Source organism: Petromyzon marinus, chromosome 35 (assembly GCF_048934315.1).
Source record: "Petromyzon marinus isolate PM22_M1 ecotype Great Lakes invasive population chromosome 35, UKy_Petmar_22M1.pri1.0, whole genome shotgun sequence".
Lineage (NCBI taxonomy): Eukaryota > Metazoa > Chordata > Hyperoartia > Petromyzontiformes > Petromyzontidae > Petromyzon > Petromyzon marinus.
Genome location: NC_133701.1, coordinates 6055483 through 6082639, shown reverse-complemented (window position 1 = coordinate 6082639; position 27157 = coordinate 6055483). Strand labels below are relative to the sequence as shown.

Below are 27157 nucleotides of genomic sequence, written 5' to 3'. Positions count from 1 at the left end.
GGCCGATGTGGGGGCTTTTCCCATCCGTTCCTCGCGTTAACGAAGCCTCATGTTTCCCGTCTGGGCCGTAAATCAAATTGCTGACGGCCAATTCTTTCTTGAAGTCAGAGTCCAATAATTTACATTATTTTTCCAGTAAAATAATAATAATATGGCTGCGAACTGAAATCATTATTTTGTCACCTTGTAAGGAGCCGAGAGAGATGATAGCGAAGACTTGGGAAGTCCGTCATCCAGTAGTGAACAGATCATGCCTGACGTGGAAGCATTTTGTAAATTATGTTTTCTTGTAATGCTTTTTTTTTTCCTAAAATGTTGGAAAAAAATTACTGCAATTTTGAGTTTTGCGCCAATTGCAAGGGAAAATAGGGGGGGGGGGGGGGTGGAGATATTAAAAAAATGGCAAAATAAGGAATTTATATTTTTCTTTTAGATGTCTTAAAATCCCAATTTCTGTATATTCCAGTACAGCATCATGAGACGGCCTCCGAAAGATTACATCACAGATCCACCATGGAAGTAATTTTGGTTGCCTCTAATTCACACTATAGGGGCTGTCACCTTCTCACGTGTCCTGCTATAAGGGTGGACATTAACACAATTTATGTAATTTAAACCCTCATTTAATACAGCGATTTTCCCACGAGGTCATTGGTGACTGGGCTAAGGGCTATTAACTTGCTACATATGAGAATGCAGTTTAATCACGGATGGCTAAAACCCAAATTCAAACCCAGGATCTCAAATCTGCCAGTACAGTTGTCTCTGACACAGCGATTGTGGCGAGATGTTAACTATCTCGCCTGGTATACAGGACGTCGTGGGTACGATTCGGACCCTGACGTCTGTATATTTGGAATGTGCATGTTATCTCCGTGGTTGCGTGGATTTTTGTCTGGGTCCTCCTTTTTTTCCCCACCACATTTAGAATCAACGTGCGTTTAGAGTGTTTGGCTGCTATAAATTTCCACACGATGAGACACTTCGCTGAGCTGTCATTTATGGCCAGGTCGCCTCTTCTAAAAAAAAAGAGCTATTTATCTCAGTGGGCCTTACCTGGTAAAATTAGAAATAAATCTTTTATGGGAGTTTAGATTCTTACCGGCCACGCTGAAACACAGCAGCGATGTTTTAAGCCCCCCACCCCCCCCCGGCCCAAGTTCACTCGCGATTTCACGCTCCACTTCAATTCTGCCCCCCCCCCCCCACCGACGCCCTTCACTTCCTTTCGTTGACTTTAACGTTCAACAATGAGGTGGGGACTTTGATGTTGAGGGCTTACGCCGCCTTAATGAATTAACTGCTACGCGGAAACAAAGAGGGAGACCCCCAGAGCGAGAGAGAGAGAGCTCGGCTCCGCACCGGGGGTAATTAGAGCCCCGAATCAAGAATCCTAAGAATGCACGCGCGGGGCGAGCAAGGGGTGGTGAGTAACCCACAGGACCGCAGGCTGCCCCTGATCCACGACTTCACGTCATGCGACCCATGGACCACATTGGGCCGACCGCTTGGAAACGGCCTTCCAAATAACATCTCTTTCACCGCATGAAGTTTTGTACACTAAATTTATATTGATTTAAACAAAAAAAATAGCTAAACGAAAGGTTTTTTTTTATTTTACCGGTTAAGGCTCACTGAGCTCCATAGCTATTTTTTTTTCAGAAGCGACATGGCCACAAATGATAGCTCAACGAATTGGCTTATCGCGTGGAGATTTATAGCAGTAGCTAAATACTCTAAACGCGTGCGTGATGTTGCTTGTAAATGTGGAGGGAAAAAAAACCGGAGGACCCGGACAAAGATTAATTTGTTTGGGGGGGTGATTGTTTTGCTTACGTAACAATTTGTTGGTTATAGATGGCGTTGTTGTTTTTCGCGTTGATGGTGGGGGAACACAGCCGTGAAATGTGTAACTACGCGCTCCCACGTGACCAGCAGTGGCGCGCGTGCTCTCAGATCGCAATGAACTGTGGCTACCCGGATTCCTCGGGGGACTCTGAGACCCCGCAACAACAACAACCACAACAGCAATGAAACACGGAGAGAACAGAGATCGCGTGGAAAGGCCGCGACCTCCACCGCCTCTGCCGCCGCCTCTCTTGACGTCGCTGCTGCTGCTGCTGTCGTGAGAAGACACCGCCCCGGGCGCCACTCTTGCCTCGGTCGCAGATTGAGAACGGCAGATGCCGCGTCTCACGCGCGGCGGGCCTCATTAGTTCCGTGCGAAGGAAAGCGGCCTTTTAATGTCCTTTTAAAGATTCTTTGTTCTTTCTTTTTTTGTTACTTTTAATTTTACCAGGTAAGGCCCACTGCGCTTTACAGATCTTTTTTTCACAAGCGACCTGGCCACAAATGATGGCTTGACGAAGTGGCTTATTGTCATGTGGACATTTATTGCAGCCCAAATACTCTAAATGCGTGATGTTGATTCTAAATGCGCATAGAAAAACCGGAGAACCCGGAGAACAATCCACGCCACCACGGGGAGAGAGAGAGAGAGTGAGAGAAAATGCAGACTCCAAATATACAGCAGGCGTCAGGGTCGGCATCGAACCCACGACCTCCTGAGTGCCCGGCGAGCGAGTTAACATTTACATAAGCAGTAGCAGCCATCGGCGCGCCCCATCCCATTCGTGGTCTAGGTGGCGGTGCAGGCTGCAGCATGGATACCGTGCAGAATAAAAATGTTTTTTAATGTGCACGCACGGGCGGGGGGGGGTGGGGTGAGCACAACACGTTGCGCCGACGAAACACGCTAAAGCGCAGCGTGACCACCACGAATGCCCCTTATTGACGCACCGCACGACACTCGATAGCAATGGGGTTAAACATTTTCTTTAACGTTTAACTTCACACGACAGGCTGCGTGCGCCTGCAACACAAATTTGCGTTTCCTGCGAACGGCGTCGCGGGCTCTTAATTTCGCATTCGCCTCGACAGTAGCAGCAGCGGCGACGGCGGCGACGGCGGCGGCATCAGCGGCGGCAGCAGACGCGTGGTGCTGCCGCGTAAAACACCGGGACCACAGAGCCACGATCTGAGATACACACGGGGATGATGGGGCAATCATTTATCCGGGGGAAGGGAGGTGGGGGGGAGGGGGAGCTGACAGGGGAAGAGAGAGAAGATTCTTTGCCATCGCGTGGATTTTATGACGGCGACTGCAAGCAGAGCACTGGAACCGTAACCTGCGCAATATATATAAAGCAATAATATCGCCCATGTCCCCAAGTGTAAATCCCAAGTTTCATTTTAACGCTGGCTGGCTCCAAGGAGCCCTCTCCTCTGTATGCGACGCGCGTCCCGCAGACATTCCCACAGCCAGCAGGAGCAGCAGCAGCAGCAGCAAGTCACCGCCAACAGCGGCACATCCATCTCCCTCCTGCCCGACGCGTCTCGTCCGCTTATAATCTTTTGGTCATCTTTTGCCGAAATTAAATTATTTGGTTCGATGCTGCTGCTGCTGCTGCCGTCTATTTGTCTCCTTCTTCGCATGGCTGCTGATGTTGCTGTCGAGCGGTGGTTCTCAGCAGTGCCGGATTAAGCTCGTGCGGGGCCTGCAGCAAATGTTATAAAGGGGCCCTAAATTAATTAAAAAAACATAAATATTAAAGCACACATTTTTTACTTTCATAGTAAAGTAATTGTATTTTTTCATTCGCTATTCAGCCAGATAATACGACAAATCGCTGACCTTAAACACCCAGTCGTTCATAAAAGTTGAAGGCAGTATAGTACTGTTTAACACGTAGGCTTTCGCGACCAATATCATCCTTCAGAGATTTTTTGGGTTAGATCGCGTAAGGCAAAGAATCCTCTGTTACTGGGGTGATTGATGAGATTGCGGTTGTGAATCGGAAATTGAGTCGAGGGTTGGTCGATCACACATTAATCCATTCATAGAGGAGTTTTTGTGGGGTTACATCGCGTAAATATAAATGTTTCGTTAACCCCCCACCACCCGACACAGCGAATTGGAAATGTTTGTCAAGTAAAGAACACGTGCCAATTCGTTACTAAATTTTGATTTAAAGCTTTCGTGACTGCAGTCATTCATATTCTTGGTTCTTTCGGTAAAGTCATGTTGAAGGGAAACAATAAAGTAGTAAAAATATATAAAACAATAAAATTCTCACGACGTTTCGAGCAGTCATCATCAGGTGTGAAAACCGTTGGTGATGATGACTGCTTGTGTTGCAGTCGAAACGTCGTGAGAATTTTATTGTTTTATATATATTTTATTATTTTATTGTTTCCCTTCAACGCGACTTTACCGAAAGAACCAAGAATATAATTCGTCACTACTTCAGCACACTTGTGTATTCGACAGTGAACTCACTATAGCAAAGCGTGGACTCCACCCATTCTATCTGTACGGGGCGACAGAGCGTTGCTCCCTTGCACGATTGGGTTTTCTTCGGGTGCTCCGGTTTCCTCCCACGCGTAAACACTCATCATCAACCGGCGGGTAACACCTTAATACATACACACATATATATAGGACTGCAGAGCTTAGGGAAGGAATGTTGGCGCAGTCTGTGGTTTATCATCGCACCTCTGAATCGTTACAAGTTGAACTAATTAGCAGCATTTAATTATGTATATGTGAACCAAGTCTGCCCCCTCCACTTCATCAACTCCCACTGACCAGAATGGTGAAGTATGGTCAAATAACCTCGACGACGCGCCATGCCGATAGCTTCATCTCCCCGTGGATTGACAACGGGCTGTACATTCTCTACAGTATTTATTATATGATAAATAAATGATGTGTCAATTATTTATTATGGTCGATCGCGTGTGGTGGGGTTAAATGTAGATACTGCCACCTCTTATGAGAGGTCAGGTCAGCGTGGAAGAGTAGGCCTAAGACGCTGTACATGACCTCGTTACAAGGCCCTTCTGCCAGTAGTGGCGTGAACGAGCAACTGCAGGGCTGTTCCTATACCACGTGTCGTGTGTTTGTGTCCGTATGTATGTATGTTGAACTTTTTTCACACCGTACGTAGTCAACCGTGCTAAACCAGGATGGGCCAAGTTCTCTTCCAGCTCACGACCAATAAATAATAAGTGACAGCGAATATATGAAACCAGTCTCGGACTTCCACTAGGTCGACTCAGCCTTAAAAACGAGTACTGTAGCTCAGTGCCGGACTAAGCTAGTGCGGGGCCTGTAGCAAATGTTACTAAGGGGCCCTAAGTAAAATAAAACACAAATGTTAAAACAACATTTTGACTTGCATAGTAAAGTAATTGCATTTTTTTCATTTGCTATACAGCCAGATAATACGACAAATCGCTAACCTTAAACACCCAGCCGTTCATAAAAGTTGAAGGCGGTATAGTACTATAGTAATAGAGCAAGTGCAGAATCACTGAACCGGAATTGATAGCTTGAAAGCATTTAGCGCGTGGCCCTTAAAAGTGCGGGGCCCGTAGCATATGTAGCTATTACATATGTAGCTACTACACCTGTAGCTACTACACATGTAGCTACTACACCTGTAGCTACTACACCTGTAGCCACTACACCTGTAGCCACTACACCTGTAGCTACTACACCTGTAGCTACTGTTGCTACGAGGATAATCCCGCACTGCTGTAGCTGGTGCAGTGTATTGACATCAGCACTGGGGCAGCCGTGCGTGGTTGTTGGCCACCCAGCCCCTGATGTGCCGTGCCGCCCTTCACAATAGGCGCTGCCACTCGCGAACGCACAACTTCCCCCAACAGTCTGCGGGTAGCCCACCCGGTGCACCTTTGTCTTGAGGCTGAAGTGAGAAAGTCGAACAATGGGAGAGAGGTTTTTTTTAAAATTAATATTTGCGTGGAGTCAGTCGAAGGCGGGGGGGGGGTAGGCAAGCAAAGCGCTGTGAGTTGGCGCGTCCCACGGGCCTGTTGTGGTAACGCGGCCGCACGGATCGCGTATTCACCGCCACGCTCCAGTGCCTCAATGGACAGGGCGGAGACTCCGACTCGTCGCCCTGACCACAGGCAGACGCCTCCCTCGCCCCACTCTCTCGGTCTCTCCCTGTCGCTCCTCACCTCTCTCCCTGTCGCTCCTCACCTCTCTCCCTGTCGCTCCTCACCTCTCTCCCTGTCGCTCCTCACCTCTCTCCCTGTCGCTCCTCACCTCTCTCTCTGTCGCTCCTCACCTCTCTCCCTATCGCTCCTCACCTCTCTCCCTGTCGCTTCTCACCTCTCTCCCTGTCGCTCCTCACCTCTCTCCCTGTCGCTCCTCACCTCTCTCCCTGTCGCTCCTCACCTCTCTCCCTGTCTCTGTTCCCTCGCGCGCTCTCTCTCTCTCTGTCACTCTCCTATTCTCCCTGTCTCGAACTCTCTCTCTCTCGCTGCGTCTCAGTTTCACCTCTCTCCCTGTCTCTTTTTTTTCCTGTCTCTCTTCCCTCGCTCCCCCCACGAATTTTGATATCTGCAATACCATGAAGAACAGTGACATAATTAAAAAAAAACATTGTTACCTATACCAGGCTAGATCCCATTAAAGCCGAAAGTCTCAGTTCTATCCTGGATGTTGCTATAGATGTCAGGCCAAGAGAGGAAATAGCCAATGTGAAATCACTGGGAAATCGGTGGAACAAAGTCGCCATCGTGAGCAGTTCACAACGACGCCGCGCAGTGCGAGATCGGTCGCTCGCGGACAGAGGCGACTCGGAGGCGCGAGAGGCAATCACAGACGAGAGGCAATCACAGACGAGAGGCAATCACAGACGAGAGGCAATCACAGACGGGAGGCAATCACAGACGGGAGGCAATCACAAACGGGAGGCAATCACAGACGGACTGGGAATAAAGCAGCGGCAGCAGCAGCCAGGCGGCAGTGAGCCAGCGCTACCAACAGTTGCCCGAGCTCTGCTGACCTCTACATTTATTAAGGTGTTTATCGGCCAGCCGATAGCGAGTGTTTTGTACAAGTGGGAAGAAACGGGAGCACCACGAGAAACCGCACGCGTGCGAGATGGGGGGTAGGGGAAGGTCATGTTGATCGAGGCGGGGGGGGGGGGTCAGTTGTAACTTCTTACATAACTATGCATTATCCGACCATCGCAGCCGATTACATCCCCCACCACCTCTCCGCACTCTGCTCGGAATTCTTTGACGGCGTGAGTCCATTGTGATCGCGTGCGCGCCCGCCCGCCCGCGTTTGCCCAGAGCGCAGAGAGAGAGGGGGTCTCTCTCTGCATGTGTTTCTGTCTATGTGTCTCTGTGTGTGTCTCTCTGCATGTGTCTCTGTGTGTCTCTCTCTCTCTCCGTGCGCGCGCGCGTGCGCACCGCGCCCGTTCCGCATTGTGCGGCACCCGCCACGTTCACGCGCGCCGTCATCCCCCTTGAGCTCATTCCCCACTGGCGATTCTCTTCTTCTTCCTCATCCTCCTCCTCTTGTAAACGCGGAGCGGAGGAAATCGCGTCGGAGATAAAAAAAAAAGAGAGCCCGATGACAGTCGAGCTCGTCCAATCGCGCGTTCATAATTCCGCCGGAGAGGGCGAGCGTTTGCACCGAGCATAAAAAAAAATATGTACTTAACCGCCCGCGATCATATAATGCGATGACCAGCCGACTTAAGGGGGATTTTCATAATGGCCGTGTCGGAGTCATTGACCCGGCATCGCTGAGATCCCTCCGAAGTTAGAATCCGGGCTTTTCAGCGTGCTGCGTGGTGAGACCGGGTCCTCAAGAGTAGGCGAGAAAATGGTCTCAGCCCGGTGGACAAATGACTGCACAATAAAAAAAAAGCATCATATTAACTGTGGGTGCTTTTTAAATCAATTTGGCTTGGGTTTTTTTTTTGGGGGGGGACTTTGATAATTTTCAGGGCATGTATATGTGTGTGTGTGTATACGGTTGTCTCTGAGATCGCAGACGGAATTCTGTGACATCATCTTCCAGGGCACCAAGTGATGCACTGTTCGCTGTGAGTTCCAAACGGGAATGTCTCTCTCCACGTAAGGATGACGCGACGCTCATAGCGAAAATCTGCGATTTGATTGAGAGAGAGAAGAAGCTGCAGAATTGGATTCAAGCAGACATTAGGTGTATGTGTGTGTACACCATTTGCATGTACGAAATGATATATATCGTGTTAGTGTACCGTGAGCAATAACATTGTAATTCATGAATGAATTCATGAGCAAGGGGGTCGGTTTCAGCTCCAACATCTATTAGCACGAAACGTGGATTTCCAGTTGCAGTCGCCCTGTTTAAACAACACATCCTGGCCAGACAACATCGGTCCAGAGAGTCCACGGGATTCTGGACTTGCATGGCGCGAGTTGTTACGTCAACCTTTGCTCTGTGGGGGCAGGGAAGGGAGAGTGGGCACGGGGGTTCGCTCTTTCTCCGCTGCTGTCCACCAGTGTCTCGAACTCGACTCCCCGCATCTGTTAACGTCTACGCTACGAAACCTTCCTTATTTCCTCTGCCTATGACCGATCGCCTCTTTCCCTCCACAAAGTCAACCGGCGATCCACACGTCCTTGGGACGCGACCGTCCGCCCGTCTGTCTCTCCCTCCCAACCAGCAACACATGTATTCTTATACAGGGACATGGGCTCTTGCTATCCGTCTCTTCCCTTCCCTGTGCTGTACACCGCAATTCATCTCGATTTCTCGCTGTCTCTCTGTCTCAATCCCTCTGCCCCCCTCTCTCCTCCCTCCGTCGTACCTCAGCCACTTCTCTCCCACCTCTCCCTCTCTCTCTCACTTCTCTCCCACCTCTCCCCCTCTCTCTCTCACTTCTCTCCCACCTCTTCCCCTCTCTCTCTCTCACTTCTCTCCCACCTCTCCCCCTCTCTCTCACTTCTCTCCCACTGCTTGTCGGTTTCCCTCGATCTTCTCTGTCCGTTTTGCTCTCTCCCCGCCTCTCTCTCTCACCTCCCTCCCTTGCCTCCTGTCTCTCTCTCCTCTCCTGTGTCCTGTGCAGGATACACAGCCGGGGGGGGGGGCGGGGGGGGGGGCAGGCCTGACGCCAGCGTCACCGTCGCGTGCCGTGGTGCCGTTCTTCATCAGTGCCATTTTCGCGAGCAGCACTTGCCCCAACAGCCTGTTAGCATGTTGCGGGGGGAGGGGAGGGGGGCTGTTTGTCGTTGATATACCGCGATCCATTTTCAGGGATGAATCGATTCGCTGTCACACGATTTTGAAATCGCACATTTGGGGCCGTCCATAAATGACGTCACGCGATTTTGGACGATTTTTGGACCCCCCCCCCCCCTTATCACACGGCGTCACAAAAAGTCAGACCCCCCTCAAATATGACGTCACAAAGTTCTGCCCCCCCCCCCAAATATAAAACAATGCTTCAAATCGCTTTAAAATACTGTCATTGTAGTGAGTATTTAATGTGGCGCTGCACTCTGATGTTGTAGGAGAAAACATTTATTAAAAAGTATATTTAATGAAGTAGAACGTGTTGTCTATATTTATTTAAAGTTGCGCATTTTGATGTGACGTCACATTTCTCACCCCCCCCCCCCACCTCGTCACACATCGTCACAAATGTCTGACCCCCCCCCCCCAGGTGCGTGACGTCATTTATGGACGGCCCCTTTTCGTTTCTTTTTGGTCGAGTCGCACGGCGGGGAGGGGGCGGGGAGGGGGCGGGGAGGGGTTACATGGCCTCCAGTTATTTGCGTCTCCGAGGTCAAGAAACCCGAGTTCGCCTCCCCTCCGTCTCGCTCGGAATATATTTTAAAAAAAATCTACAAACGCTCCATCAGCTGACCCCTCGTCACCTCCTCATTCCTAGCCCCCGACTCCCTGTCACGCATCCCTAACCCTTGACACCCCCCATCCCCTCTCTCTACACCGGAGGTGTGAAAAGTTTCTTCCTTACTTAGGGCCGGAGGGGACTTTCGAATACCCCTGACGAGGTCACGCATCAGTTGACAGGGAACCGAGTTTCACCCTGGGAGTGAATGCGTTGACTGTGAGACGCTTGAGCGCGCGAAAGCTATGAACGCGGCGTTGTTACCAGGTCGAAAATGTTCCCCTCTGGTACCCGATAAGTGTGGCCGAGAAGCTTGGCAGTGGACGGATACATCGTTTCGAGGTGGTAGGCCTCTTCTGGCCCGTGGGCTGTTGTGCCCCACCCCACCACTCTCCACACACGCTTCTCACTCCAAAGACAAAGATCACCCGTATAGCCTCGACAGACGTTTGGGGCAAGTGCTGTAAGCGAGAAGCACCTATTATGAAGGCCGACGCGGTACAGAAGGAGGTGGGTAGCCAGCACCACGTCCGGCCGCCTTTGTCTCTCAAGTGGTAATGTTTACACCCTGCACCAGGTACTCATTTGAGACTGAGTCGATCTAGGGTAGGCCCAAGAACCGGTTCAGATAATCGTCGCTGGTGCGGGCCGTGAGCGGGGATCTAGCTCGTGGTCGATGAGTTTCGTAGCGCAGCGAGCTAACCGCTGCACTACCGCTCCCCAGTATGCACGCCTCCCACTCCTAACCCACGCACACACACACACACTTTAATAACTTCCCACCCGGTATAATTTCCTTTGCAGGCGCAACGTGTAGCAGTCTCTCTTTAATCTAACGCTCACGCGCAAGGAGGTGGTATCAATGTCCAATGTTAGGGCCGCTCATTCCCTTTTCTACACTTTCTTTATTGCTAATATCCCATTTATCCCACTGAGCCAAAGTGCTTCGACGACAATTTTTTTTAAAATTATTTTCTTAAGGAGTTTTTTTTTCTTATTTTCCCTTTTGCCAGCTATTACATACGGATCGGAAACATGATGGTGAAAATTGAACAAATGATGAAACGTGCGCAGAGAAACGTTTAAGGGGTGCGAGATGTTAACTACCTCGCCTGGTATGCAGGAGGTCCTGCGTTCGATCCCGACCCTGACGCCTGCTGTGTATTTGGAGTTAGCGGCGTCTCACTCCTCGTGGTTGCGTGGAATTTTCTCCGGGTCCTCCGGTCCCCCCCCTCCCACAGATTTAGAAACATGCATTTAGAGCTTTTGGCTGCTACAAATGTCCACGTGATAAACTTCATTGAGCTATCATTTGTGTCCAGGTCTCTTCTGAAAAAAGAGAGCTGCATAGCTCAGTGAGCCTTACCTGGTAAAATAAAATAGTTTAGTTTTATTTGCATTTTTTAAAAATGATTAGCTTACCTTTCTTATACTTTGCAACTCCTATCGTGTTTTTTTTTATTGCTTGTTGATGTAACGTTCTGACCCGTCCCCTACTGGACATGTGAAAAAGAGCTTTATAGATGATCGGATTCTAAACTAAAACTATGGTTTATTTGAGCAGGTAAGTCCCACTGAGCAATAGAGCTCTTTTTCAGAAGCAACTTGGCCATCACAAATGATAGCTTAACGAAGTGGCTCATCGTGTGGAAATGTAGAACAGCCAATTACCCTGGATTCCGGTATAAAATATAACATTCTGATTCTGAATTACATGGAGGGACAGGGAGAGCATTGGAGGGACATTACGCAGGGTGCGTGCGTGCGTTTGAAAAGTGCGTGGGCCTCGGCAGGCCCCCGCGTCGCTAGAAAGGGGAACGATGCCGACACTGGAAGGGCAGCCACAGGTGAGAAGATCGTCGAGGAGGGGACGCTCCCCTCGCGATGGAATCAGCCTCGCGTTTAGATCGTTGCATCGCGAGAGAGTCGGCGACATCAGTGGAATCATCACCGGCCGATGATGCCGGTGATGATTTGAGCCTTTTCGTCACCGCAGCGTAATATTTGGACAGCGCTGCTGTTTGTGGCGGTGTGACCGGACGCTGCACTCACCCCCGTATTTGTCTCCCCCGGTGCCCGTGTACAAACATCGCATGGAACAGACCCAGGTGCTATCAGTTAACCCATCACCCACTCACACGCGCACACACACACACTGATCCCCCGCATAGCCTTTAGACTGTTGAGGAAAGTGCTGGTAGCGTGCGCCTATTAACGCTGGTGTGGTCAGGACAATACCTGCCCCACCACCACCACCACGTGGTGATGTTTACACACCGCACCAGTTACACATGTAAGGCTGAGTCAACCAGGCGAGGTGGTGTACCGAGTGAGAGGAAGGGCTCACTGGCAGAGCAGGTCACGGGGGCAGACTCAGGTGCTATGGGTTGACTGCCTGAGATGACTGGCAGATGCACACCAGCTGCATCCCCACCGTGCCAACGCGTAGCGTGTTAGCCACCAGGCGCTTCGCTCATCGTTGTGAGCGTCGCTCCTCCGCCCTCCTTTGTTAGTGGAGGACGACTGCATCCAACTGCCCAGTAACTTCCTCCACGAGCCTCCTCCTCCACACGCATACACACTTACATAGACGCACATACATACATATACATACACACATACAAAGATCCCCCGTATAGCCTTAACAGACTGTTGTGGCAAGTGCTGTTAGCGAGCACCTATGAAGGCCGGCACGGTACACGAGGGGGTGGGTGGCCAACACCATGCCCGACCGCCTTTGTCTCCCTAGTGGCGATGTTTACGCACCGCACCAGGAACTCGTTTTGAGGCTGAGTCGACCTAGGGGAGGCCCAGGACCGGTTCAAATAATCGTCACACCGGTGTTGGCCGTGAGCGCGTTAAGCGCTACACTACCGCTCCACATGCACACGCACGCACACGCACACACACGCACATGGATTGTCAGTTTAACTCATGGCCCATAGTTGTGATTTTTCTGCGAGTCAGAGGCTTCGTGCAATTCATTAATTGATGAACAAACTCCAAATCCATACATAATTATTTTAAAAAACAATTACAGACAGAGACGTGCGGCGTGACGAGTGCTCGTAATGCAGATCGCTTCACAGCCCCGTTGACAATCCACTGATGGATGGACGTCTTCTCTCGCCGTGCGTGTCACGGGGAGTAACCACGCTGGAATGACAGATTGTGCGAATTTAAATGTTGATCTGTGATCCACGCAACCTTGGTGCCAACCCGCTGGATCACAAACTCGGGTTGTTTTCAGTACGCGTGTTTTATTTGAATTGTTCATGCGTCTTTGATTAAAACAAAATTATGTGTGAGTCCATGGGCCTTTATGTGAGTCTATAGGTCCTTGCGTGAGTCGATGGCTCTGTATGTGAGTCTACAGGTAATTTTCGTATGGATGGCGGCGTACAAACCAACTGCAATTGTACATTGCGGTGGTGAAGCCAGAAGATTGTGTCCAGAGTAGCGAGCTGAGCGGTGGCATCGCTGTAATGATGCTGATGATGTCTCCTCACTTGTATTTGTGCATCGGAACTCGTTCGATATCTCATAGTTCTGTTCAACGTCACCGGACACTGCCGGAAATGTTTTATATTTTCTATTCGTCCGTCCGTCCTTGTGAGTGAGTGAGCGCCACGGTGGCTAAGAGATGTTAACTACCTCGCCTGGTATGCAGGAGGGCGTGGGATTCGATCTCGATCCTGACGCCTGCTGCTGCATATTTGGAGTCTGCATGTCTCTCTCTTATCACCCACCCCGACAACCACGTCACTCTTCACCTCGACAATGACGTCACTCTTCACCTCGACAACCACGTCGCTCACCCACCTCAACAACGACGTCACTCACCCACCCCGATGACGACGTCATTCACCCACCCCGACGACGACCCCACAAGCTGCTATTGTCCCTAGACAGGTCCTGTAGGGGCCCCGCAAAGCGGTGAATGTGGTTGGGGGGGGGTGTGAGAGATGTAGGCGGAGTGGGAGTGGTTGTGGGTGAGAGTGGGGGACTGTGGTTAGGGGTGAGAGTGGGGGAGGTGGAGAAGTGACGGTGAGACGGGGCTTGATGTGCTGTGTGTGGTGTGTGCACTGCGTGCAATTTTGGAGAGCGGCGATGGTAACAGCGGCTCGCGCACTGCGCTGCGACCCCGGTTGCCTGGCTGATATTCCCGGCGATCAGTGACTTGGGTGATATCACGACCGTTCCCAGGCCGGCCCCTACCCACACCTCCCATCGTTTCGGCCGCCGTTGATGGCCTCGACAGGAGCTCGCTCAGGGCACTCACGCGCTCAGCGGTCTCTTAAAGGCTGCACGGGGGTGGGGTCGAATCGTCGACTCTTGTGATGAGAGATAGAGTTTGGTGGGGCGGGGGTGGGTTGGAATGCGCGTTACATTTCCCAACAGGTCCATTGCTTCACTCATTCCCAGTGCCACAGCTGCCGCTCTCTCGGTGCCGCGTTGTGAGATCTCGGGTTTGCCCGCCTCTGCCCGTAATCGCATCGAGACCCCCAGGGGTGGCATTGGCGGGCGGGCACGTGGCCACTGAGGCCGATATTAAAACAAACATCTTCTCGGCATCGGCAAAACCGTGCTGTGTGTTGTGTGTGCGTGTGGTGAACCGCTCGAGTGCCCGTGGTTCTTCACCTTTCCTGCAGCCTGGCGCACCTTTGGTTTTCAATCGTAAAACAATGTAAACATGTTAATGAATGCATGGGGGTTGATGAAGCGACGTAGTTGTAACGTATATACGTGCCCGTGCTTCAATTGTGTTTTCGATTATTTACCTTTTAAACAAATCTGTCCATGGCTCGCACCCCCCACGGGATGGTTCGTGCACCCCAGGTTAAGAACCACTGCGCTAGAAGACGAGTCTCACTGAATGGCCCTTCCGAAAGCCGATCCTTCAACTAATCTTAAATTTATATTATTTGGGTCTTTCGGTGCAGTCACGTTGATAGGTTCAAAGAAAATAACAAAAAAATAACAAAAAAACTACGACGTGTCGATCGCAACACAAGCGGTCGTCTTCAGTTTGTTGTTATTTTTTTATTTTATTTGAACCTATCTACGTCACTTCACCGGAGAACCCAAAGAATATGGATTCCTGCAGTCAACGAAAGTTTTAGGTCAAGATTTAATCTTAGATTTAATTTAAAAAATATATATCTATTATGATGATATATTTGTTGAATGTTATTAAACCCATATGTTATCAAATCCATTTTCGTTCATATTATACTTTGCTCATATAATGTTGTTAATCATAACACCGATAGTAATCCTGCCAGATTATCTGCAGGCGCATCGCGAATGCTGTGCGCGTGCTCGTAACGGGTGGCGAGACGCTTTCGCTTTTTATCGGCTTTGGCGTCACAATCCACGTGAGGCAAATGGCTTTGTGGTGTTGCTCGTCAATAACAATAATTGATTGTATAATTTAAGCGTTTAGCACGAGACGGAGCCATGTGGAACTTTAGGCTGATCCTGCCCTATCCTCTCCTTCTTTCGTATGGAAACGTGACATTTTGTAAGATGACATGGACACAGGGTGGCCCAAAAGCCACGACACAGGGCTAGTATATTCATGTTAACATATCACACGGGTTAATTTATTTAGTTTAGCAAATGTTCAAACTGACTTCCATTAACATCAGTGCAGTGGAAAGACAATCACTGTCAATGGTGGTGGACGCAGTGCTGGTAAAGACGGATTTGTTGTTGGTTGTGGTGGTTTTAGTGGTGGTGGTGGCGGCGGCAGTGGTGGTGTTGATGTTGGTCGTGCTGATAATGAATGGCGTTGGGGATTTTAGTGGTGTTAGTTTTGGCGGTGGTGGTTTTGTGTTTGGTGGTGATCGTGGTGGCTCTGGAAGTAGTGGTAGCAGTGGTGGTTGTTGTTTTGGTGGTGGTGGTGGTAGTCGTGCTGATGATGGCTGTGGTGGTGGTGTTGGTGGTGATGTGGTGCTGACCACCCACCCCCTCGTTCGCGTACCGTGCCGGCCTTCATAGGAATCGTGTTGATTTTGTTGTTGTTGTTGTTGTTGGTGGTGGCGGTAGTGAAGTGGCGAAATTGCGGCAGGGGATGCGCGATGGGGTTGGGCTCTTGCCTTGAGATGAAAGCTGGGGGCTGGGGGGTTATGTGTGTGTGGTGGGGGGGGGGGTGAGGACGGGGGTGAGTCTACGACTTGACAGATTGCTCATAACGCTTCCCACCATCGCCCGAAGCATCGCGCGATCAATCAACGTCGACGACTCGAGCGCGGCCCGTGACTGGGCGACGTCTCCGGCTGGGCAGCCTCGCTCCGCACGGCGACAGCAGCAGCGGCAGAAGGCGAACGCCCCGGAACAAAAATAATATATGTAGTTTAAAAATAATTGTTTAAATAAAATAAATCACGACGTTTCGGGCGTCATCAGCGCCCGAAACGTCGTGATTTATTTTATTTTCTCCCTACTACGTGACTTTACCGAAAGAACCAAAGAGTATGGATTCCTGCAGTCACGAAAGCTTCAAATCAATAATTGTTTAGTTTGAATTCTGGTTTAAGTCGCCGGGGAAAGTCGTAACGTTCGAAGGAAGATGCAAACCGCCTTGCGAACAAATGATGGGACGAAAAAAAAAGCACGAATTACGCAAAGGATGATGTAACAATTACCAACAGGCGTTCGTATTCAGAAGTCTTTAATCAGCTGCACAGAAGCCGAACGTTAACTGTCAGGGCAAAACGCAAATGCATGTTTGAAAATGCACTTTGTGCTTTGTTGAGCTGGATTGTGTCTTCTTCACCTTTAGCGTGGTCCTTTGACCAATGTGGCTGGTTTTCTCTTGCGTAAGTCCCTAACAGCAACGCAACTTTATACCACAGGTTCATTACTGAACTAAAACTATTTATATTCTTGGTTCTTTCGGTAAAGTCACGTTGAAGGGAAACAATAAAATAATAAAATATATTTTAAAAAACTATAATATATGTTTTACTATTTTATTGTTTCCCGTCAACGTGACTTTACCGAAAGAACCAAGAATATGAATCACTGCAGTCACGAAAGCGTTAAATCTACATTTAAAACTATTTACTTTTAAGGTAAGGCCCACTGAGCTATGTAGCTATTTTGCAGAAGCGACCTGGGCACAAATGATAGCTCAACAAAGTGGCTTATCACGTGGACATTTATAGCAGCCAAATACTCTACAGGCATATTGATTCTAAATTTGGAGGGACGAAAACCAGAGGACCCGGAGAAAAATCTACGCAACTACGGGGAGACACACGTAGACTCAAAATATATACGTTCTCCCCGTGGTGGCGTGGATCAGGGTCTGGATCACTCCCACGACCTCATGTATACCAGGCTTACTGGACATCTGTGAACAAGAGCTTCATAGCTCATAGGATTGCTCCAGGCAGTTAACATCTCGCCACCGGGATGCCCCCATATCGGATCATCGTTACGAGAGATATTATGCAGCCCCCTCCTCTCCGCCCCTCGTTAAAGACAAACGGATGGATAGATGAACAGAGCTGATGGCAAACCCACTTTCAACCAAAGCATTACAATTTCACAGATCCTATCTCTTGGGCTACACATCTATAGGCTGTATGTCCCAGGCCGACCTGTGCGAGTTATAAAATGCCGACAATGAGGTGGTGGTAGCGGTGGCGGCGGGTTGGCTCAGGGGGTCAGAGGTCATAGACGTGGAGCCGGTACCGCTGAGATCATTCGTTCATAAACCTGGGTCTCGGCCATCCGGCCGTGGTTAAACCAGAGTCTCGAGTGTCGCGGATTTGATTGTCTCAGACCGGTCACCATTAACTTCACAAAATAAACACATTTTAAAACCCCACCCCTGTTAAATGTGGTTCAGTGCAGTGGACACCTGCGGGCGATCTGCCCATAGATTGTGATGATGATGCCGATGCACTTAATTTGGCTAAATTCTAGCGCTGAAAATTAAAGGACGAAAAAGGAAGAGCTTTTGATTTCAATGCAGGACATTAAAACCGCGTACCTGTCACAGAATCTGTATTTATACTGGTGGAATCCGATGAGCTATAAAGCTCTTTTTTTCACGGATGTCAAGTAGGGGTGGGTCAAATCTAGCTCCGTGGCGTCATCTTCCGAGGGACGTTCTCTAAACACGAGGCGGTGTCCCAGGAGGTCCCGGTGTTGAATCGCCTCCGTCCGTCTTGATGGCACGATGCCATGAGCGCCGCTGTGATATAATTCGGGGGAAACGTACGTACGGGCACTGTACGAGGCTATCACCAGGGTCGGCGGATCGCATGGTGATGGGAATCCCGGTTCTTAAATCTCCGGAATTTTTGCTCATCTTATTTAAAAAGCACTTTTTTATTTTACCACGTAAGGTCCACTGAGCTATACGGCTATTTTTTTTTAGAAGCGACGAAGTGGCTTTTAATCACGTGGAAATTTATAGCAGCCAAATACCCTAAACAGCACGTTGATTCTGAATGTGGAGGGAAAAACCGGAGGACCTGGAGAAAAATCCACGTGACCACTGGGAGAACATGCAAACTCCAATTATACAGGCGTCAGGGTCGGGATCGAACCCACGACCTCCTGCATACGAGGCGAGGGGGTTAACATCGCGCCACCGCGAGGTCCTATTAACTGCAATGTTGGAGGGGCGGGGGGGGGGGATTACGGACTTAGTCGACGCCCGAGCCAAGGTTTGAACTCGTGACCTTCCGATTGTGGAGGCCGTTGAGGCTATACGGGGGATCGCTGCGGTGGTGAGTGGCGTGCGTGGGAGGGCGGATTTTCATGTCTCGCCACCACCAGCACCAACCACAGCTGTGATTTACCTCGCTCCGAGTTGCATCGCCACCTCACACTGCACCCTGCCGCCTGCTCGCTGCTGCTGCCGTTTCCGCTCATTTACAGCGGTCACGTTCATTCATTTATATGCCTCTTTATTGCGTTTGCCCGTGGCTGTGCATTTCACTGAGGGGCATGAAAAAAGACCCAATAACAAACCTCTACTCATTCGCCCGCCCGCTAGCCTGTCCGCTAGCCCGCCCGCCTGCCCTCCCGCTCTCTCGCTGCCAACTTTGTATTTTATATCGAAATTCGCTTATTTTTTTCAAACGCTCGGAAAAGTGTTTACATTTTTTTTAACGCGTTGGTATTCCTAAAAGCTACCACGGCAATTTCCGTTTCAGAAGCGACACTCGCCAAAATGTGGCTCGCCTTACCCCCACGTAATTGAGATGTTGGAGATTATCTCTGATGGATACATATACGATATCATCATTTTTTTAAATGAAATTGGCCAAACATATCAATGCAGACATCTAGTTATTAGGAAGCCACTGGAGCTGTGCACTTTTAAATCTATATTGAATACTCATTTCTTTAGAACTTCGTTTTGTGTTTGGTTTGTTGTTCTTCCTCCACACGTATGATTAGCACGGTTTGGTTATGTACGGTGCGAAAGACGTTCAACATACATCTCAATGCTGAAAAAGAGGCTCGGGACTCGTATCTTAATTTATATGTTTAGAGCGCCTTAAATCAAGGCGCTTGACATAATTAAAAAAACGGTACCAGCACGAAATGTTTTATAGTGCAGGAGCGTGCTAGAGATGATGAATGGGTGGCCATGATAGAGGGTACCTGAGGGATCGGGAAGAGTAGGGGAGGGTTGGAGGTAGGGGAGAGGAAGACTATTTTACTGTATTTTTTACCAGGTAAGGCCCACTGAGCTATATACCCATTTTTCAGAAGCGACCTGGCCACAAATGATAGCCCAGTGAAGTGGCTTATCCTGTGGAAATGCATAGCAGTCAAATACTCTAAAGGAATGTTTTTGAATGTGGAGGGGAAAACCGGAGGACCCGGGAAAAAGTCCACGCGACCACAAAGAGAGAGAGAGACACGCAAACTCGAAATATACGGCATGCGTCAGGGTCGTGATCGAACTAACGACCTATTGTATACCAGGCGAGGTAGTTAACATCTCCTAGCCACCGTGGCGCCCTATGGGGAAGAGAATGGGCAACGGAGAAGAGGTGAGCGTTTAGAGATGAACAGGAGGAGGTCAAGTTCTTAATGTACAAGCGAAGTGATGCCTTGTCCGAATGAAACAAGGAACATTTACTGCTAACTGTTATTGCTGCGATAAAAAACCTTGAATTGAAGGTGACATCAACATAATTAATTTTACGAACGCATTTTTCCCAACGATGAAACGTGAGCGTTGTATATTTTTTTTGTATAAATCTCTTTGTGTTGATAGACCACTGTCAACGCAGTGCCATAAAGTTTGCACTATTTACCTGCGACTGTGTCAGTGAAATAGGACAACGCAGTGTGTATTACACGTCCAGTATGTAAGCACTCGACATGGGTCGTGTTGTATATTTGGACGATTGCCCAAAATTATGAAATCACAGCACAGCTGTTCCCTCGACAGATGCCAGTTATGACTAAATGTCTGCGCATCGGATCGGACATACTTTGTCTATTTAGGCCAACACTACCACACACTACCACACACTACCACACACTTCTTTGACATGTTCATAGCGTTGGACAAAAAAAAAACAATCGGAATTTGTTTAACTGGCAACTGATGAGACTCACAAAGTTGAAACGGGCCCACAGTTTGCCAACTTAAACTAACGCTGGTTCACAATGCCCATCGGCCGACAGATTACGTTTGAACGTCTCAATCCCAGTCCTCGCGATAGTCCGGTCCAACTTTTGTGCTCTTACCAATATTTTCCATTCGTGTGCAAAACGTACCTGATAATTGCTATTCGTGGCACGCTGTGCCGGGTTATACAGACTGAAGTCGTGACGCGCTGTATAATTGTGGTGTGATGCTGTGGCGTGATGCTGTGTTTGTGATGCTGTATCGTTGTGGTGTGATGCTGTGATGCTGTGGTGTGACGCTTTGTTGTGAGACGCTGTATCGTTGTGGTGTGATGCTGTGATGCTGTGGTGTGACGCTTTGTTGTGAGACGCTGTATCGTTGTGGTGTGATGCTGTGGTGTGACGCTTTGTTGTGAGACGCTGTATCGTTGTGGTGTGATGCTGTGGTGTGACGCTTTGTTGTGAGACGCTGTATCGTTGTGGTGTGATGCTGTGATGCTGTTGCGTGATGATGTGTTTGTGATGCTGTATCGTTGTGGTGTGATGCTGTGATGCTGTGGTGTGACGCTTTGTTGTGGGACGCTGTATCGTTGTGGTGTGATGCTGTTGCGTGATGCTGTGTTTGTAATGCTGTATCGTTGTGGTGTGATGCTGTGATGCTGTGGTGTGACGCTTTGTTGTGAGACGCTGTATCGTTGTGGTGTTATGCTGTGATGTGACGCTTTTTTGTGAGACGCTGTATCGTTGTGGTGTGATGCTGTGATGCTGTGGCGTGATGCTGTGTTTGTGACGCTGTACTGTTGTGATGCGACAATGCGGTGCGACTCTGTGCTGCTATGCTGCGGCGTGGCTCGCTATGTTGTTTTGTCGTGACGCTATGTTGTGACGTGCTGTATCGTTGTGGTGTGACGCTGTGGTGTGGCGGTAGCAGAATGGTGGTGTGGCTCTCGAGGGCCGGGTGGCGAGCCAGGATGAGAACGCGAAACGGGGAAACTGGTCGAACCAAATCGAGTTCATCCTCACGAGCATCGGCTATGCGGTTGGCCTCGGGAACGTGTGGCGCTTCCCCTACCTCTGCTACCGCAACGGCGGAGGTAATGTGAACACCATACCACACACACATCACCACCGCACGCACCATACCACACACACATCACCACCGCACGCACCATACCACACACACCTCACCACCGCACGCACCATACCACACAAACCTCACCACCACACGCACCATACCACACACACATCACCACCGCACGCACCATACCCCACACACCTCACCACCGCACGAACCATACCACGCACCGTACCGCTGTGCCGCGCTCACCACTGGCACGGGGTGAACACCAGAAACTGAAGGTGGAACAAGACAAGTGAGGAGTGCGTCATGGTGACGCACCGGACGAGGGGCACTCGAGGTCACGTTAGGGTTAGGGATAGGGTTAGTACGAGCGATTGATTGGCTAGTTTGGTTAGAGGGTTAGATGCTTAAGGGTACGGTCTGATTGGTCAGTATGGTCAGGGTTAAGAGCAGTGCTCGTGCTACGGGTTGACTGGTCTGATTGGCTCGTGTGTTAGGGCGCAGTGGTAGTAGGGGGCAAGGCTCTGACTGGCTGGTGTGGTTGATGTTCACACTGTGGTCTGATTGGCTAGTGTGTTAGGGTGCAGTGGTCGTAGGGGGCAAGGCTCTGACTGGCTGGTGTGGTTGATGTTCACACTGTGGTCTGATTGGCTAGTGTGTTAGGGTGCAGTGGTAGTAAGGCAAGGCTCTGACTGGCTGGTGTGGTTGATGTTCACACTGTGGTCTGATTGGCTAGTGTGTTAGGGTGCAGTGGTCATAGGGCAAGGCAAGGCTCTGACTGGCTGGTGTGGTTGATGTTCACACTGTGGTCTGATTGGCTAGTGTGTTAGGGTGCAGTGGTAGTAAGGCAAGGCTCTGACTGGCTGGTGTGGTTGATGTTCACACTGTGGTCTGATTGGCTAGTGTGTTAGGGTGCAGTGGTCGTAGGGGGCAAGGCTCTGACTGGCTGGTGTGGTTGATGTTCACACTGTGGTCTGATTGGCTAGTGTGTTAGGGTGCAGTGGTCGTAGGGGGCAAGGCTCTGGCTGGCTGGTGTGGTTGATGTTCACACTGTGGTCTGATTGGCTAGTGTGTTAGGGTGCAGTGGTCGTAGGGGGCAAGGCTCTGACTGGCTGGTGTGGTTGATGTTCACACTGTGGTCTGATTGGCTAGTGTGTTAGGGTGCAGTGGTAGTAAGGCAAGGCTCTGACTGGCTGGTGTGGTTGATGTTCACACTGTGGTCTGATTGGCTAGTGTGTTAGGGCGCAGTGGTCGTAGTGGGCAAGGCTCTGACTGCCTGGTGTGGTTGATGTTCACACTGTGGTCTGATTGGCTAGTGTGTTAGGGCGCAGTGGTCGTAGGGGACAAGGCTCTGACTGGCTGGTGTGGTTGATGTTCACACTGTGGTCTGATTGGCTAGTGTGTTAGGGCGCAGTGGTCGTAGTGGGCAAGGCTCTGACTGGCTGGTGTGGTTGATGTTCACACTGTGGTCTGATTGGCTAGTGTGTTAGGGCGCAGTGGTCGTAGGGGGCAAGGCTCTGACTGGCTGGTGTGGTTGATGTTCACACTGTGGTCTGATTGGCTAGTGTGTTAGGGCGCAGTGGTCGTAGGGGGCAAGGCTCTGACTGGCTGGTGTGGTTGATGTTCACACTGTGGTCTGATTGGCTAGTGTGTTAGGGTGCAGTGGTAGTAAGGCAAGGCTCTGACTGGCTGGTGTGGTTGATGTTCACACTGTGGTCTGATTGGCTAGTGTGTTAGGGTGCAGTGGTCGTAGGAGGCAAGGCTCTGGCTGGCTGGTGTGGTTGATGTTCACACTGCGGTCTGATTGGCTAGTGTGTTAGGGTGCAGTGGTAGTAAGGCAAGGCTCTGACTGGCTGGTGTGGTTGATGTTCACACTGTGGTCTGATTGGCTAGTGTGTTAGGGTGCAGTGGTCGTAGGGGCCAAGGCTCTGACTGGCTGGTGTGGTTGATGTTCACACTGTGGTCTGATTGGCTAGTGTGTTAGGGTGCAGTGGACGTAGGGGGCAAGGCTCTGACTGGCTGGTGTGGTTGATGTTCACACTGTGGTCTGATTGGCTAGTGTGTTAGGGTGCAGTGGTCGTAGGGGCCAAGGCTCTGACTGGCTGGTGTGGTTGATGTTCACACTGTGGTCTGATTGGCTAATGTGTTAGGGTGCAGTGGTCGTAGGGGGCAAGGCTCTGGCTGGCTGGTGTGGTTGATGTTCACACTGTGGTCTGATTGGCTAGTGTGTTAGGGTGCAGTGGTCGTAGGGGCCAAGGCTCTGACTGGCTGGTGTGGTTGATGTTCACACTGCGGTCTGATTGGCTAGTGCGTTAGGGTGCAGTGGTCGTAGGGGGCAAGGCTCTGGCTGGCTGGTGTGGTTGATGTTCACACTGTGGTCTGATTGGCTAGTGTGTTAGGGCGCAGTGGTCGTAGGGGGCAAGGCTCTGACTGGCTGGTGTGGTTGATGTTCACACTGCGGTCTGATTGGCTAGTGCGTTAGGGTGCAGTGGTTGTAGGGGGCAAGGCTCTGGCTGGCTGGTGTGGCTAGAACGATGGGCAAGTGAGTCTGGTTGCGTGGTTCTCTCTCTCCTCCCCCTAACACTCTGTCCGTGGTGTCCCGCTGCCAAACTCGGAACTGGCCTTTGCGTTCGCATTTCACATTTGGCATGCGCGGCGCCGCAGTTCAAACACAGACCTCGTTTGGGACCCTCATCCCCCACTCAAGCCCCGCTTATTGATTAACTTTGTCCAATCCTCCAGAGTCGGTGGGGGGGGGGGTCACGGAGGGTGCAATACGAAAAATTCGTTTGTGAGTTTTGCAGGTTGGCCTTGGAGCTGTGGGTGGATTGGTTGGGCTCGTTACCGTAACCCAGGCTCGGTGCTGAGATGTTGTCTCCTTCGCCTGGAATTCATGAGGTCGTGGGTTCGATCCCAACCCTGACGCCTGTTGTATATCTGGAGTTTGCGTGTTTCTCTCTCTCTCTCCCCGTGGTCGCGTTGATTTTTCTCCGGGTCCTCCGGTTTTCCCCTGCCCATTTAGAATCAACATCGCGACGCGTATTTGGCCACGAGAAAATGTCCACACGATGAGCAGAAGCCGTTCCGTTGAGATTTCGTTCGTGGCCGGGTCGCTTCTGAAAAGGAGCGACACAGTGGAGCTCAGAGGGCCTTTCCTGGTAAAGTGCAAAAGTAGTTGATAGTTTTATTTTACTTTAGGATTTGACGATCTCCTATCAGTAGCGGGGGCCACAGACAGCGGTGGGAGTTGCGAGAGCGCCCCACCAACGAACGACCCCGCCGCGGTGGTGACTGCGTCGATGACGATCGTAAATACGGAAAGTTCTCCCCCACCCTCCGCCACCCCCCCCCAACTTGATAACGGTTCCTACGGAATGACAGTCATGCTACATTGACACAAACTCCTGCCCTCGTGACTCAGTGCCCTAGCTCACGGGCCGTCCGTGTGCCCCCGCGTGTTTTTAAGTTGTTCGTCATCGGCGCAAGCGGCGTGTCTTTCACGTCGTCGCCGCGGCGTTGAAAGGGGAAGGGGGGGGGGTAGAACCACGGGGCTCTGAATCGCCAGGACATTTTAGTTTCTCTCTCCCTCCCGCTCCAAAATCTGCGCGGGTAACTCTGAGCCGTATTTGAAAATTGTGGGGTAGGTGGTGGGGGGGGAGTATACGGACCCCACGACAGCCACTGTCGCGAAAAACAACAAACGCTAGTACGACGTTCCAGTCCATCATCAGCAGCAGCAACAGGAGCAGTTGCAATCGCAGACATGCTCTATCCACTGCTGGATGAAGGCCTCACCAAGCCAGCGTCAACTATCTCTCCCGGATTCGCGTCGCAACAATCCATCCGTGCAGCTCCGATCCGACGTCACGGCTCTCCGTCTCCCGTGGCAGATGAGTTGTATTCGTGAGACATCGAGATGTGGATGCCATCCTCAAGATGCTTTGCACAAAGAAACGGTGAATCTGCAACGTGGACGGAACCCAGAAGAGAGGGAAGAGAGAGAGAGAGGGATATATAGATCATATAATGCATTTGTTACTTTTACATTTTTCCACCCGGAGGTGGGAGGCCAGGGCGTGATGTTGGGCAGGGTTTACAGAGGCAGAAGGTGAAATCCAACCCGAATAAATGTGTCCAGTAAACTTTGTTTTGCTGTTTGGGCCCCCCCACCTTCCCCTCCCCCCTGATTGAAAACCGGCCAATTTGCTCAGAGGCTTCTCGGCTCGAAAGCTCAAATACACTCTCCAGGGCGAGAATGCGCTATATAATATATATTTTTTGGCAAATAAGGCAGACGCAACTTTGCCTCTTGACAGCTGCCGCGTTAGCCTTCATCGCGGATGATTAAATACTCGTGCAGGCCTAACGCGCGCTTTGTAAAGTGTTCCCCAACTGCGCGCGTTTGCTTTATCCCTTCCTCACGTTGCCCTTCCGTCGTTGTGGAGATGGCCCCGCTCCCTCGGGAGTTTTATAACGTCCCGCTTCTTTACCCCACCTCTCGCGTTCCGGCGGCTGAGCGGCTCGTCATTAATGCGTAAAAGTCAAAGAAACAAGAGCAACGGCACACACACATACACACATACACACCACAACACACACACATACATACACATACATACACATACACACCACAACACACATACACACACATACACACACAACAACAACAACAACAACCGCCATTCGCCACTAAGTGGCGGTGACGTCACCACGACGCTTGTGCCAGGCTATGTGCACCCTGAGGCCACGTGAAGTGTCGAACGCCCGCTGGCAGGAGGTCACGGGGCAGACCCAGGTGCCACGGGTCGACTGACTGAGATGACTGGCTGATGCACCACCTGTGCCCCCTACTGTGCCAACTTGCTGTGCTTTAGCCACCCGGCGCTCCGCTCGTTGTTGTGAGCGTCGCTCCTCTGCCCTCCGTTGTTGTTGGAGAGCGACTGCCTCCAACTGCCCAGCAGCATCCTTCACGAGCCTCCTCCACAGAGGCCGATCTTGACACCACTGGTACCAGTCATCGGCAAATCCACTCAGCTCCACGTCCTCCTGTACCACATCACTCCATCTCTTCTCTAGCCCGTGCCGCGCCCGTTTAGCCCCCTCGATCCGGCCAAACAAAAGATGTTTCGGCATGCGGTGGCTGGACATGCGGGCTCCATGACCCAGCCAACGCAGCCTTGCCTGCCGGAGGAGCTCACCGATGGGACCTTGCCCAGATCTTTCAAGGATTTGTGAGCTCCTCACACAATCCAGCCTGGTTAAACCCAGGATGGATCGTAAGCAGGCTAGCCTAAATGTTTCTAGCCGGCGAAGATGTTCCATTAGGGGGGGTCCACGTTTCGCAAGCGTAGAGAAGGGAGGGAATGACCGTGGCTGAGAAGACCTGAAGCTTAGTGCGGAGCGACAGACCAGGTAGCTTCCACACAGCGTTACGCAACTGATGAAAAGATATTGCCGCTCGACTGATTCGGAGTGAGACCTCTGCTGTTAAACTGGAGCCGGTCATAAGCACATTGCCCAGGTAATGGAAACTCTCCACTCTCTCCACAACTGCCTCATTACCGATTGGGAGTTGTGGGGGTGGAGTGTCCGATGGTACAAAATACCCAGGCAGGTGCTTAGTTTTGGTGGGGCTGATGGTAAGGCCCCATCTCTTAGTGGCACGCTCCAATCTCAGCAGCAGCGTCTCCAACTCCTCCTCTGAATGAGCAGCTATTACCAAATCATCGGCATACAT

At 50.6% G+C, this 27157-nt stretch overlaps 1 protein-coding gene across 3 annotated transcripts in view; it reads left to right on the top strand.

Moving 5' to 3' along the window:
* The window catches only part of LOC116948902 (sodium- and chloride-dependent glycine transporter 1), a 111588-nt gene that overhangs the window by 40246 nt on the left and 44185 nt on the right, over positions 1-27157 (top strand). For 2 of the 3 annotated variants that reach the window (XM_032966145.2, XM_076071883.1), the window contains one exon: positions 21268-21433. In XM_032966145.2, coding sequence (XP_032822036.1) covers positions 21268-21433 — 166 coding nt within the window. The remainder of the gene's footprint in view (positions 1-21267; positions 21434-27157) is intronic. The other variant, XM_032966146.2, reaches the window with a different exon arrangement.